This window comes from Montipora foliosa, chromosome 11 (assembly GCF_036669935.1).
Source record: "Montipora foliosa isolate CH-2021 chromosome 11, ASM3666993v2, whole genome shotgun sequence".
Classification (NCBI taxonomy): domain Eukaryota; kingdom Metazoa; phylum Cnidaria; class Anthozoa; order Scleractinia; family Acroporidae; genus Montipora; species Montipora foliosa.
Window position 1 is genome coordinate 38,108,668 of NC_090879.1, and position 14,849 is coordinate 38,123,516.

Below are 14,849 nucleotides of genomic sequence, written 5' to 3' on the forward strand. Positions count from 1 at the left end.
CTTAAAACTCGCACTCCAGAAACTAAAATGGCATGTTTCCAGAGAGATCAATTGTACAACAATAAAAGAAACTTTGCGAGTGCATCTTACTGTTCGTACTCCATCAAAAAATTAACAGCCAAACTTATCATGATTTTACTGCGCGCAATTCTAGAAATACACTGCAACTGAAGATATTACCCGAAAAAATCACCAAAGAAACCTTGATGGGCAAACACGTTAAAGGAATAATGTATTTCTCTTTTTTTTTTTTTTTTAATCTATTGCCAAACCGTCCAACGACAAAATGCTACAGTAGGTTATCTCAATTACAAATTAAGATGTCAAGCTTAAATAGGATGCATATTCAGTGAAGTTCGGAGGGAGAATTACACCGGCCTTTGCCGCAATATAGCGGTCGAAAACATTCCCCATGCTTTATTTGTTTTTCTCAAATTAAAGCCAACGGTAACTTTCGAATTCGTTTATAATATTCCTCCCACGATAATTAACTCTGGTCAAAACAAAATAGCGTGAATCTGCCGTCCACGCGTGTATTGGTGTAATGGAAGTAAATTTGATTGGCCGATGAAGGACATGTCTCATCAATCAAAAAAAGTGTGCGGAAGGAATTTAGAAGAGGAATTTGGTCAGGCTCTATTTTTCGTTTCGCCAACTCCACATTACGTACCACGCGAAACTAAAATAGAGCCTGATCGCAGGTTATGCTTATGTCGCAGTGTAAACCAGGCTTAAGCTAGAGTATTGCACAACATGATGAATTCACAAAGGCCGAAAAAATTTCACAAATTTCATAAAAACCTTTTCCAGCGAAAAATTTATGGAAACAAACATATTTTGCTATTAGAGGCAAAAAACCCCTTCCTATTTCATTGCGTGCGTGAAGACATGAAACCCAATCGTGTCAAATTGCCATTCGTAACAAAATAAATTTCAGATTTCTCGGCTGTCACATTTCCAATTATTTTTTTACCTAAAGACTGTGCAGAGTTGAGTACATGTACAAATAAATACAAATAGCCACACAACAGAGATCACAGATCCACTTAAGGTGATCAATTCCTTCTGTCTTTGTTAAACCCATAAGTTACCAGAGAATTTTCTATTTGGTTTCAGTGTTGTACATAACACCACACTTGGTAAAATATTAGAAATACAGCTCACTTTGATTACGGCTCGACGGGCGAAAGATTGTTGTCAAAGTCTATTCCTCATCGCTTTTAAGACTCCATAAAGGTATTTTGTTTAAATACCCACCAAAATGCAATGGCTTCGACGCCATTGCAGAGGTTTCTTAAATATTCTCCTGTGTCCACCAGAGAAATCTACGCGTTACCACTACCTCCTCAAACCGAACAAAATACTCGCAGAAGACTCTATGCACAAAGACACCACTTAGCAGGGAAGAGACGGGAAAGACTTTTACAGACACGGAGAAAAAAAAAACGAAAAAAAAAAAAGAAAAAGAAATCCCACCCATTTTCCGACTGGGATTGCCATACTGGCAACCCAGTAATGACACGAGAACGCATGTTTCATGAGTCAATGGATTCACAGTCAATATAGCAATAATTTGTTGATTAAGCCTAAGCCCTCGTTTCAGTGATTAGGCCTAAGCACTCTCTGAACTTTTAGCTTTCATTTTATGGTTTAATTAACTGCACTAACTCGTTGACTCATAAATACTTGACACTCTAATGACACATGTTCTTATGATCGACAAGTCAAGAAAAAACAACACTTTATCAGTGGCTAAGAATAATAAACGGGACAAAAGGCGCCGTTTGTTACCTCAAAACTCACTTCTTCCTCCGCCTTCACAAGTGAGGAACTCTTCTCGTTCCAAGCCACTATGCTTCGAGGCGAATTTTCTTGGTGTTTTTCTTTCAATCTACCGTCGTTTCCTAGATTGATATTTAATTTTAAGACCATGAAAATAGCACCACTGAGAGCAACAATTTCTATAAGTACAGCAGTCAATGCACCCAATTACTACTGTTATGACCAGGTCCTTGTATTCTTCTATCCTATCAGTAACCGCCTTATAACTGACCTCTTTAGGCTGACAAAGGAAAGTTTATTAAATCGGATAACGCCCTCGGCCTAATAGACCATATTCGTATTCTCGGTATTGGACTGGAACTAGCTTGCAATGGAGGCTAATGCGGGGGAATATATTAGAAAGTATTTGCATTTGAAAAGATTCCCCCGCATTAGCCTCCATTGCAAGCTAGTTCCAGTCCAATACCGATAATACGAATATGGTCTACTGAAACGTATAAGGTCGGAGCTCAGACCAACATATTGTGTGCTGTTAATGGGGTGAAAACAACTAACATCAAGACAGTAACTGCTCTCGTTGAGACAAAATATAGACATCGTCACAAAAATTTATTTCCAAGGATGTGAATTATATTATCACGACATATTGATGCCAAGTCTATACAAAAAATGTTCAACTCTGTTCAGTTCCCGGGGGAATACAACCTGCAAAGGCAGGCAACTCAAAAGGATGCCTCTCATCTATTCTTAAATGATAACATTTATTCCGTACATTTGGAAAATTCTTTAATCTGGATAAGCTCCATTTAACAAAAAACTGTGTTTTCCTTTTTTGCAGATAAAATGGGACATTGAAAAAAAATGGATCCCCATAATATTCTGACAGGAAATATTTTTAGTCTTAAAATAATTCAGTTATGTAAAAATTCTTTATTCAAAACTATTTCCAACAATTCGATACAGAAATCTTTGATTGCAAGGGGATTTTAATGGTTAAACACGTCGAAAAAGTCCTTTGTTAACTAGTTTAAATTTGCACCAACAAATTCCTTACAGAAACATCTTCAACATAATTTTTGTCAATAACCTGAAGAATATATTAGATTTGTATCAAACTTACAAAATATCTAAAAATAATTACTCTATTTTACATGAAACAATTTACATTTTCCCTTAAAATAAGTTCAGGTAGGATGATTCACTGTCGCATTTAGCGACATGTAATTAATTTTTACTTGCAAGAAATAATACAATTATTGACTCTTATATTAACTCTCAAAGACAGGTGACTTGTCAATATCATGCTTAAAATATGTCGATTCTTAACCATTTTAATGTGACTACTTAACTAACACGAGACTTGAAAAAAGAAAATACAGAGCAAGCAAAAAATACAAGCCTCTTGTTTAATATCATAAGCGATGATCATGACGTCACAATTCTCTATAAGAAAGATTTCCACGCCCAAACAGATTATTAGAAATGAATCAAGTCCAGCGAAGTGGAAAAAAGGAAAAATGAATGCCATGCAAGAACATCAAATACTAACAAGAGCAAAGGCACAAAAAGACGATGCCACACTTCTTGTGCTTTTTGATACAAGTATGAGCCTTTGAGACAGAGAATGTGTGTTCTATTTTTTAGGAAAAAACTGGTACAGAAGTTATGCATAGATTTACAAAACTAAAACCTTGATTGCCTCAGGCAAGTGCCCCTTTCCAAAATGATTTCAGCTAGCAGTACAATATATTGGTAACTTATGTGTAGGATTAACATGTTTAGAAATTTTCTCCTAGTCACCTTGAGTTAAATAGGCCATTTCCGAGTTCAAGTGTGCCTCCTCTTCAAAGCGAGTCTAAGTGCGAAGTTTCTCTTATGAAAATTAGTTTTCATTCATATGTAAAGTAGAACTAATTACCATCACAAAAACTTCACACTTAGACTCGCTTTGAAGAGGAGGCAGACATGAACTCGGGAATGGCCTATTGAAGTCTACCATTAATTGGGATAAGCTTCAAACAAACATAAAATAACTGCAACTCCAAAACGTCCAAAGATCTCCTTTTTCCTTACTTCTGTGAAAAATGTTGATAGATAAAATGGACATAGGTGATCAAACTTTTTGGCTCTGGAACATCAACCGCCATAACATCTTCCAACTCCAGGAGAGGCTCTATTCCCTCTTCACTAAAACGCAACAGAAAATTTTTTCATAAGCAAAACGGAAAAACAATATACATCTTGTTTGTATAGACAGTTACATTGGTGTAATTTGGCGGAAATAACATGACTTTGTCAAGTCCGCAGACCAGTAGACTAGGAAATAGAGTATATTACATGGCCGCGCAGAGATCCGAAATTTCTCTTCGAGTTTATTACAGCGAAGCTCACAATCTTGGACAAATTAAATGGAAAATTGAGACCACCCCTCTTCCCAAAATCAGTGATGGGAAAATGGCGCATTTTGGCCTTCACGCGGCTTCATCCTTGATTTGGGGGGAAGGGGGCATTTCTGTTTCATTTTATAGATCGTTTTCACGTGACGTCATCATTTTCTAAAATCCAAAACTAAAGAGCCACGAAAGTTTTTATCCTCATCAGGCATAAGAGGCGGTAAATTTGTATCCATTTGCAATTTTAAAGCTCAATAGCGTGCTTCGTTTGGAAACCAGAGCATTTTGAATTTCTGAGTTATAGCAGAGCGTGACACGAGGCGACGATCAAGTTTATTGAGAAATATATATTTATCTCATGGTTTTGAGCCTTTTTAGAATTTAAAGCATTAGGAAAAGTGCTTAAGTAAATAGCTGTCTGTTCAGTACAGATGATCACTCGCCTAGATAGCCAAAGTAAGTAACAGATGTTGACACTATTTTCCGGCCGCCATATTGGTGCACCACATATGTGCACCAACATGGCGTTTTCATACTGGGCTCTGTAAATTTCTGCGAAACATTTCGACGAATATCTGAAGTTTGGGGAAACGCACGGGCCTAAAACTTGGAGAAGTGTCTTCTTCATTTATCTTCTACAAAATCACGAATTCTTGACTTTTTCCACTGGATGGTTTTCGATTTATTTTTTTATTGCGTGACAGTGAAAACGATCTATTCTGTCCAAGATTGCAATCCTGGGCAAATTAAATGGGAAATTGAGACCACCCCTCCCCCCAAGATCAGTGATCGGAAAATGGCGCGTTTTGGCCTTCACGCCACTTCATCCTTGATTTGGGGGGAAGGGGGCATTTCTGTTCCATTTTATTCTGTCCAAGATTGCAGGCGCGCCAGCGGAGCACCATGGGCAAGATCTTTTGGAAAGAAATTTTGGTTATGACGTCACGTATGTTTTCCTTGGCGGGAAATCGCACTCGGGACTTTAAGCAAATCGCTACGGCGACCCCTGCTACGGCTACCAGAAGTAAGATGTCCTAAAGTTGACGCAGTGCGCATGCTTCATGAACATCTCGTAGTGCCAAATCCTACAACGGGAAGGCTAGCCTTTTGGTGCAGTCGCAACTACGCGAGTGTGAAAGTAGACATCTCTCGTTTTTTTAAGCATTGGTTTTAAAATCTCATCTAAGGTTGTTTTTCACTTAATCAAGAAATTATTTATTGCTTCTGGCTTTCCTGGAGTGACGTGTTTTATCTCCTATGTCAGTTTGAAAATTCTACGCGCACCTTGGGAAATGGCCGCGACTGTCAACAAACCAAATGCAAAACGAAACATGACTGTAAGGAATGCATTGAACGTAAAGGCGCTGTTACGATGTGCCATTTTTTTCGTGCAACTTGTCTCGCAACGCCATTGCGAGACAAGTTGCACGAATCATTGCCCAATGTAACATACCTTGGAAAGGCCAAAACCGTATTTTTTTTTGTCTTAAATGAACTCCATATTTTCTTCCATGTGCCATGTACCATCAGCAAACAAAGGGATATCTCGTTTTCGAACCCTCTATTCAGCTACACATTCATCATCCTCCATATGTCATCGAGTTCAAATGTTGGATATAACGTAAATGAGGATTGTATGAATCATAAAGCAACATAAATCCACGTCGCTTGTAAGACTCTTGCTTCTCTAAAGGAAGTAATTTAGAACTTACTTGAATTCTCGCTGGCAGTTTTACAAGAAAGCAAGTACGAGGGAAACGCCGTAGTTGCTGTTTTCCCCGCTAATCCTTAAAGTTCAAAATTGGTGGACTACGGTGACGTACTCACTCCGGGTCTCCGCACCACGAACGCCGTCAGAGGTCGCCGTAGCGATTTGCTTAAAGTCCCTATTTCTTGGGTTGCACGTGACATCACAAAAAAATATCATACAAAACTAAAAAGCCTTTGAGTTATCTTGATCAGCTACATGAGGTTTTAAAAATATATCTGTTTGCATGTTTTCAGCTCGGTAGCGTGCTTCGTTTCGAAAATAGAGCAGTTTGAATTTCAGAGCTTTTCACAGTGCGTGACATGTTGCATGACGGCCTTCGAAAAACATGCCAGTCGCATAAAAACATCGATTTCCCTCGTGTTTTTGTGGCCTAAACAGCCAATATACTAGGAGACGTGTCTATACGAATGTTTGCTAGCTCATTATACAGGAAAAAAGTGTTTAAAGACAGCCAAACTAAATTCCAAATGTTTCTACAGGTTTCCGGCCGCCATGAACTGCAGCAGTACACCAACATGGCGCCTCCATACTTAACTCTACAAAATTTGAGTAATAAATTTCGCCGAATGACTCAAGAACGGAATATCGCACAGCCATGAGACTTAGACCCGTTGTTTATTTATTCCTCTTCTATACCATTTCTTGACTCAATTTCTTAAATGGTAAGCGATTTATGTTTTCACTTGCGTGACGTGCAACCCCAGAATTAGGAAACAGCACGAGAGAAGAGGCGACGAAATTTGAGAAATTTAAGCGAAGAAAGCCTCGAGAGAAACCGAGGAAGGAGAAGAACAGAAAATTTCGATGAAAAGCACCGTAAAGGTGAGAGAAATTGAGCAAGAGACAAAACACTTATTCACAACGGTTAGCTTTCAGGTAAGAAGGCCTAAAAACGTTTGCAATTCCGTCTTGACAGAGATTCTGACACATTTCAACCATCATATTTATAGGCTTTTTGTGCGAAATGGATGTCCAGTCGTGTGCTGCTTTGTTTGACTGTAAAAAGCAGTCGAGTAAGCGAAGTTACTACGCTTTAGGTTGACTTTTAAATTAGTGAGATTTTTGATGGTTTTCTAAACTGAAGAGACAGAGAGAGAGTGAATAAAGGTGCAGGTCTTGACATTAGAAAGTTCTATGGAGTGTTTTCACGTGACGTCACGGCGGCCATGTTGGTGTCCCAGAACAAAGGAACGGCGACCATGTTGGTGTCCCCAACTAATCCTCAGGGAATCGAGCTCTTTTATCATGCAAACGTTTTCTTTTGTTCCGGTGGAAAAACAAGGTTACTGATCACGTGAGTGAAAACACTCTATAGCATTCTAGAACTGCTCTAGTTTGAAGAGCTCTACTGACGTGAAGATTGTTTAATTTCAGCAATAATTATCTGGACGAACGAAGTCAACCACTGGATGGCAGAAGTATAACTCTTTTCTTGCCTTTGAAAAATTTCAGGCCAAATTTAGTGGCCCTCTTTGTATTCTGTAGTACAGCATCGTCTTGTATTCTCAATCAATATTTCCGATTCAGAAATGCCGGCGAGTTTACGCTGGCCATTTTGTTTTGTTTGGATCACTCATTATTCACTCCGTAGGTAGTGAAACGCTCAATTACTCCGAGATAGCGAACCAATCAGATTGCTTGAAACACCAAGATCACTGATTGAGTATATACTAAATAGAGGACAATACATGGTCGCGCGGGGATACGAATTTTATCTTCGAGCGCTGAAAGAATATAGGTGTCGTCATGGTAACGAACACGATTGACCGATAAAACGCGAGCTTCCTCTTCATTGTAAAATACTTTCTTGCATTAATATAATTCTTCTCTACTACAATAACATATAGACCAATTCGGCTAACTCAATGTTGTACCCAATTCAAATCTTTTGGGAATAAAACGTTTTGTTCCAAGTATTTCCATCTCATTTAAATGTGAATGCTTCATTGTCATGCAAATTCAACACACAAAGAATCTTAACCCCGAGAGATTTGAATTGGGTACAACAATGAGTTAGCCGAATTGGTCTATTTATTTCAAATTTTATATTATCATGATTTGTTTTTCATAACTTTCATATCTTGTTTCAAGTTACACAGCATGCGTGTTTTAGCGGTTGGTGACCATTTTTCATCATTTCGAAAATGATTAAAACTAGTTGTTTTAAATCTAGACATTTCATCAATATCTATATAATAAACAGAACAGTACATGGCCGCTTGGGGATATGAATTTTATCTTCGAGTGCTGAAAGTATCTCTCACTCGCTCCCTTCGCTCACTCGTGAGAGATACTTTCAGCACTCGAAGATAAAATTCGTATCCCCTAGCGGCCATTTAATATCCTCTATATATCTCTAAGTACATAAAAGATTAATTAACCTGCGATCAGGCTTACTTTGGGACGGGAAAAGGTACGCCTAATACAATTTCGTATCGAGTCGACTGCCGCCCACCTGGCTGGAATGTCTGTGAAGTCAGACTTTATCCATACAATCAAAGCTATTAGTATTTCTGCAAATCCCACTTGACATTAGGTGTGGTTTTTACCTTGAATTAAACCATCAAGGCACAAAGAATTGGGGATAAAATCACGCAAAAACCCGAATCCCTCATGTTATCAGGCGCAATCAACAGTACAATAAACTTTATTTAAACTCGAATATTAGAGTCAAAGATGCCAATAAAAGATGCTAATATCTCCGAGGAAAATGGATTTTGAGAAATTCTAGTTTTCCAGGAGCAGCTACTCAACTACTTTTTTTGACTGCCACGAAACCATTGTTCACCGCTTTCCTCAAACAAGGTCTAATTTTTTCTGTCAAGCTCGGCTGATTCCGCGATTGTGGCAGCACCAAGTTCTATTCAGCTCTTTTTGGATTCACGACTTGTTCCTTCCGCATATATTCCAAAGGACTTACGACAACTACAAACAATTTCGAGTTGGTGGAAGTGGAACGATGCATTCTTTATAGATTGTTTGGGAGTGTAAATCTCGTAGGAAGTACAACTACTATGTCTTCTTTCAGACAAACCATTATTCGGATGCATTCTCTCTGCTCTTCCTTTTAAATATTTGTGAAAAAAAAATCTGAAGTCGAGGCAACGGCAGCTGTTAACAGATCTTAAACATCACTAAGTGACCCACGTTTTAAGCCTTGATTTCAAAAAGGCACGTCTTTATTTTAACTGTAATTTTGCTATTTAATGGTCCGCCATTACTAACATTATGTTCTTGAGAGAGCTGGTCGAGGAGAAAATGACGTCAAAGGCTCACTAGTTTAAGAATGCAATACGTGTGTATGCCGCAGAATTAATATGCAGCACGGGGCTTTTGGGCTTTCAGACTTTTAAACTCACGCTTTGCATATATAATAAGCTGCGTTCACACGCTGAAATTTTAAGCTAGTGAGCCTCTGACGTCACTTTTCCCTGGATCCAACCGTCTGAGGTCCAATCGGTCAGTTTTGAACGTGAGTAATGGCGGACCGTGAAATCCAAAACTTACACTCAAAGTAAACGGCCTTTGGATAAAAATCAAAACTCAAAATTTGGCCAGTCAGGTGTTAAGCAAACACACTTTTAAAATCTGAAGGAAAAAGGGAAGTGGTTTTTTTGATCACAGGGGCACTTTAAACTGATTTTTACTAAAGAATGATTTGCATTTCTGTAAACTATCAATTGCTTTTTCACATGCGATCCATACAGGAAATGTATCATGGTACCCCAAGATGAAACACTTAGGGAGGGAGGTCATGATCGCAGGTTAATAAAAGCCAGATGCCAAACCAGAGGCTTATATGACGTCGGACAGGTCAAACATCAAATCAGAGATCCAGAACAATGAGTCCACTAAGGTGAAATTGATGTACTTTATCATGAAGTAAACAAAGACTGAAATCAGACGAGAATTCTATTGAGGGCACACAAAAGATAAAGGACCCACTGTTGAATTGTAAGAGGGAAAGAAAAGTCAAACAAGCCACAAGCAGTATTGCTCCGGATATGGACATCACTAAAATGATGCAAGCATGACCAATGCTTGACCCTAACTGATGACAGAGGCATAATACTTACTTAGCCACTTTAAAAGCAAGACTCCAATTTCCCTTCTTGTCATTCGGATCTAGAGTTTCAAACGGTATCTTCTCGGGGAGATAATAATTTAAAAGTGCACACATGGCCAGTCCATTAGCCCAACTTGTTGTGAAGTTTTGAATGTCAACTCCCTGTCGAATGTTTAAAAATTCACATTAGTTTACCGCAACCAGCAGAAGAAAAGCATGCAAGCTAATTTTGAGAGCACTTCAACTGGTTTTGTTTAGTTTGTTAAAAAACTGGGAAGGGGTATGTCAAAACTGGCACCGTGAAGTCACAGTTTTAAATATGAGCACAATTTTCATACATCAAAATTAAAAGGATATTAATTGTAAAACTGTTAAACCCTCCATTAGAGAAATACAGTACAAACACACCATTAGTTTATCGATATGCATCAACATACAGTTACGAAGACTTTGGCCTCTCAACTAACTAAAAGAATACACAGGGGCTGCAGGGTTGGTGCAGAGGTGAGAGCACTTGCCTCCCACCAATGTGGCCCACACGATCAATTCCCAGTCTAGATAACAGAAGTGGGTTGAGTCAGTATTTTCTTGTAAGATCAATTCTCAAATTTATTACAGGATTTTACATGTATGTCTTAATTTTTAAAGATGCATTGGTAGTTTTAAACTTTTATTTGTAATTTGTAAGAATTTATCTAACTGTAAGGCGCTTTTGATTATTATAAGTATAATATAAGTAATATAAGTTATAAATATTATTATTCGATTCGATTCTCTCCAGTTGTTCCACTGGGTAATGTTTATTGTGTCTCAGCCACTCCCCGTAGCTTAGAGACACAATTTTCCGTAACAGGTGAGCAGTTCCAAGGATGGCCGATAATTGTACACTTCCAAGGAAGCCAGGTACATCTAGCTTGCCAAACCAGGTCTTTGCACCTTTTGATACGCTTCCAAGAGCACCAATCACGATAGGTATCATTGTGACTTTCGAGGCTCCACGACTCTTTCTGATTTCAAATGCTAGTTCCTGGTACTTTTCAACATTCTCCTCTTCAGTTCTGGTGATGTTCTGGTCCGCTGGCACAGCTATGTCAATAAGTGTCCATTTCTGTGTGTCTTTATGCACTAGAGTAATATCTGGCCGATTATGTTTCAGCACTTTGTCTTTGTAGATAGTCATGTCCCAGGTAATCCTCACTTCTCCATTTTCTGCGGTTGGCAAGGGTTGATGGTCATACCACTTGTCATTACACTCTATCCCATACTTCATACTTCCTGCACATCTCCCAGTGTACCCGCAGGGCCACCTTGTCGTGGCACTTCCTATACTCTCCCTGGGCAAGCTTCTTGCATCCACTGACAATGTGTCGTACTGTTTCAGTGGCATCTCCACACAATGCGCACCATGTAGGGCTTTCTCCTTCCAGTGTTTAACTTTCGTCTTTCCTCCTTCTCTCATAGTCGTGCAGACTCTCTTCTTCAACAATCACTCTCTCCTTCAACGCAGCTTGAAGCATCCACTCTGTGCTCTCTCTTAGGTAGCCATGACGGGATTTACTCTCCCTACTCACACACTCCTCGATGCCGATCAGTCCTCTTCCCCCTTCCTTTCTCGGCAGGTACAGCCTCGAAACATTACTCCTGGTGTGCTTGGAGCTTGAAGCATCCACTCTGTGCTCTCTCTTAGGTAGCCATGACGGGATTTGCTCTCCCTTCTCACACACTCCTCGATGCTGATCAGTCCTCTTCCCCCTTCCTTTCTCAGTAGGTACAGCCTCGCAACATTACTCCTGGTGTACAAAACAGCCATTCATTGCCAAGATCTTCCTAGTTCTTCTATCCATGTTTGGCTACTTCCTCCATTGTCCAGTCCACAATCCCCGCACTGTAGTGTACTACACCTACAGCCCAGGTATTGATGCCATCAATCAAATTTCCTCCATTGAGTTTTAATCTACACAACTTCTTGACTCTTCTGATATACTCCGATGTTATCTTGCGTTTCATCTTGGTGTTGAGAGTCTGGTCCAACTGTAAGATGCCAAGGTATTTGTAGCCTTCCTCCTCTATTTCCCCGATATGCTGGTCGTCGGGTAGTTCTATTGTGCTACTGCCAACTTGTCTTCCCCTTCTCATTTCCAGGACAGCACACTTGTCTAGCCCAAAAGACATCTTACTGTCTTGCCAGAAGATTCTTACTACTTGAACAAGCGAGTCTAGTTGATCTTTGCTAGCTCCGTACAGCTTCAGATCATCCACGAATAGTAGATGGTTAATGTCCTTTGCCAGTTTGTATCCAGCTCTCATTTTTCGTAGTACTAGGGTCAAGGGTAACATGATCACTATAAACAGTAGTGGTGACAAGGAGACATCCTGAAAAATTCCTCTCCTAATGTCCACCTGCCCAAGAGCCATTCCTCCAGATGTCAATACTGTCTTCCAGTTCACCATGCTGTTGCTGATTATTGAGATCATATTCTTGGCAGCCCCAACCATCTCTAGACATTTCAGGATCTATGATTGCGGCACCATATCATATGCCTTCTTGCAGTCTATCCAAGCAATTGACAAGTTTGTCAACCTTCTCAGGCAGTTCGTCACGATTGCCTTGTCTACAAGCAATTGATCTTTAGTTCCTCGGGATCCCTTCCTGCACCCCTTCTGTTCATCTGTTAGCAGTCCATTCCTTTCCAAGTGGTGGTATAACTTCTCTCCCATAACTCCTGTCAAGAGCTTCCACATCATGGGTAGGCAGGCAATAGGGCGGTAGTTAATGGCCTGGGCAGCCTTCGCTGTGTCCTTTTGTGTCAAAACTGTTCTTCCCCTGACCATCCACTCTGGTACATTCCCTTGAGATATACAGTCTTGCAAGCATTCTTGCAATCTAGAGTGCAATCCTGTCCGTTTCTTAAACCAGAACCCCTGAACGGGGCTGGCTGCCTTCCAGTTTGCCATCTTGCTCACTCCATTTCTAATAACCTCCACAGTGATGGTGATATCGTTTTGCACATCTGTTGTACTGAGCTCCACCTCTACATCCTTTAGCCAAGATGCTCCCTCATTGTGACCGACTTCCTCTGACCAGATCTTGCTCCAGAAGGAGGTTGCTTCTGCGGGATCAGGTAACACCGTTTCTCCTCGTTCCTTTCCATCTAATGTTTTGTAGAACAGCTTCTGATTGGTTCTAAACAGGTGATTCTGTTTGAAATGTTGACATCTCTCGTCGTTTCTTTTGATCTTAACTCCACCTGCCTTAATGTTCTGTTTCAACATGCCTGAGACATACAAAGTGCCCCTTTCCTCAAGATGGTATTATCTGTTCAACCTTTCCCTCTCTCTTTGCTTCAGTATCACGTTTCCTCTTCGGACTTCCTCAATCTTGCTCAGGTCTTTCCGCCAAGTTTCAATATTCCCCTTAATCCTTCTCTTCCAGAATGGCTCTTCAGTTCTTCTCCCTTTCCTCCCTTTTATCATTCCCATTCTTTCTGTAGTAACATATGCAGCTGCATACATTAAAGAATTCAGTTCAGTGATGTTATGCGTCTGAATCCTTTTGACGGCTTCGTTGATTTTTCCAAATTCAGCTTTCAGCTTCGTTCTTTCGCATGACTTCAGTGATGGTAATCCTATTCTCTGTTCTAGCTGTATAATTTCTAGGATCCGGTCGCAAAGGGCTTCCAGTTCTGGGCTGATCTCTTCTTATAATTCTTCAGCAGTGAAAACTCTGGGTTCCTCTTCACGTTGGTGTCCTTCTTGGGTATCAGATGTTGTTGCGTGTCTGGTGCATCTGTGGTAAGATGCTCCGTAGTTTCAGTCTCCCGATATTCATAGTCTGGTGCATCTGTGGCATGGAGCTCTGTAGTTTCAATCTCCTAATGTTCATGTCTTACTCGTATGGCTATTTCCTCTTGCTCCACAGTTTCTAGCCACTTCTTGTTCTTAATCTGGCCTACTTGATCAGCCAATCTCTGTTCGGTGACTTCTGTTAGTTTGTTGTTGATGTTACGGGCTTTCCACAGGTCTAGCAATCTTTTTCTGTACCCTCGCCTCTCTAGTTCACTCCTGATGTAACATTCAAACAACCGTTTGTTATCCTCCTTTGACCATCCTAATCTCTTCTGTCGTTGTTCTGCAGTAGCAGGATGACGACCGGGCCTGCACTGCTGATCCACAGGACACATGCCGGACGTGACACCTTCACTACAAGCCTCAGTCCTGTTGACGTCGTTAGTGTGAAATTCAATATTTGACATGCTCTCATCAAATGAGGTTGTTGTAACCCTAACACGGGTGGTTTTGGGTTGTAGTTCGTGTTGATTCTCTACTCTGTAAGGTTCTCCCATTTTCCTCCCTCAGCAAAGTATACAGTATACAGCTGATTCCAGCTGGCTGTAAGCTGTGCTTCTAGTTCATACATGGACCGTTTAGTGGCAGCCAGAGGCGCCATAGTATGCTTTCAGTTCGACCTTGTTGAGCTGCGTCATTGTACTTGCGATGGCGATTAGCAAGACAGTTATTGTCATTAGTATAATTGTTATTACTATTATTATTATAATATCATGGGTGACAAATTACTCCTTAATTTAGGCGCGAAATTTCAGCATTAATTTATAATTTCACATGTGAAATTACAAAATTGCCTTGGTAACATCTCTTGTATCTCGATCAGAGCCAAGATGGCGTCTAGATTTAAGACAGTGACCATTGAAAAAGTTACGAAATTAAAAGAGGCGGCAGAAAATTTAAATACGTGAAAGAGCACGATTAACTGGGTGAGAGTTTTTGAGAAGTGGTGTGACGAAAATAGCCTTGAGAAAAACCTGGAGATGATTCTTTC

At 40.0% G+C, this 14,849-nt stretch overlaps 1 protein-coding gene across 2 annotated transcripts in view; it reads right to left on the minus strand.

Moving 5' to 3' along the window:
* Nucleotides 1-2,370: 2,370 nt before the first annotated feature.
* Nucleotides 2,371-14,849, minus strand: part of LOC137977859 (smoothelin-like) — a 33,077-nt gene continuing 20,598 nt past the window's right edge. For both annotated transcript variants that reach the window (XM_068825206.1, XM_068825205.1), the window contains exons 8-9: nucleotides 10,023-10,174; nucleotides 2,371-3,969 (exon numbers count right to left, since the gene is read on the minus strand). In XM_068825206.1, the coding sequence (XP_068681307.1) occupies nucleotides 3,852-3,969; nucleotides 10,023-10,174 (270 nt within the window). In that variant the 3' untranslated portion in view covers nucleotides 2,371-3,851. The remainder of the gene's footprint in view (nucleotides 3,970-10,022; nucleotides 10,175-14,849) is intronic.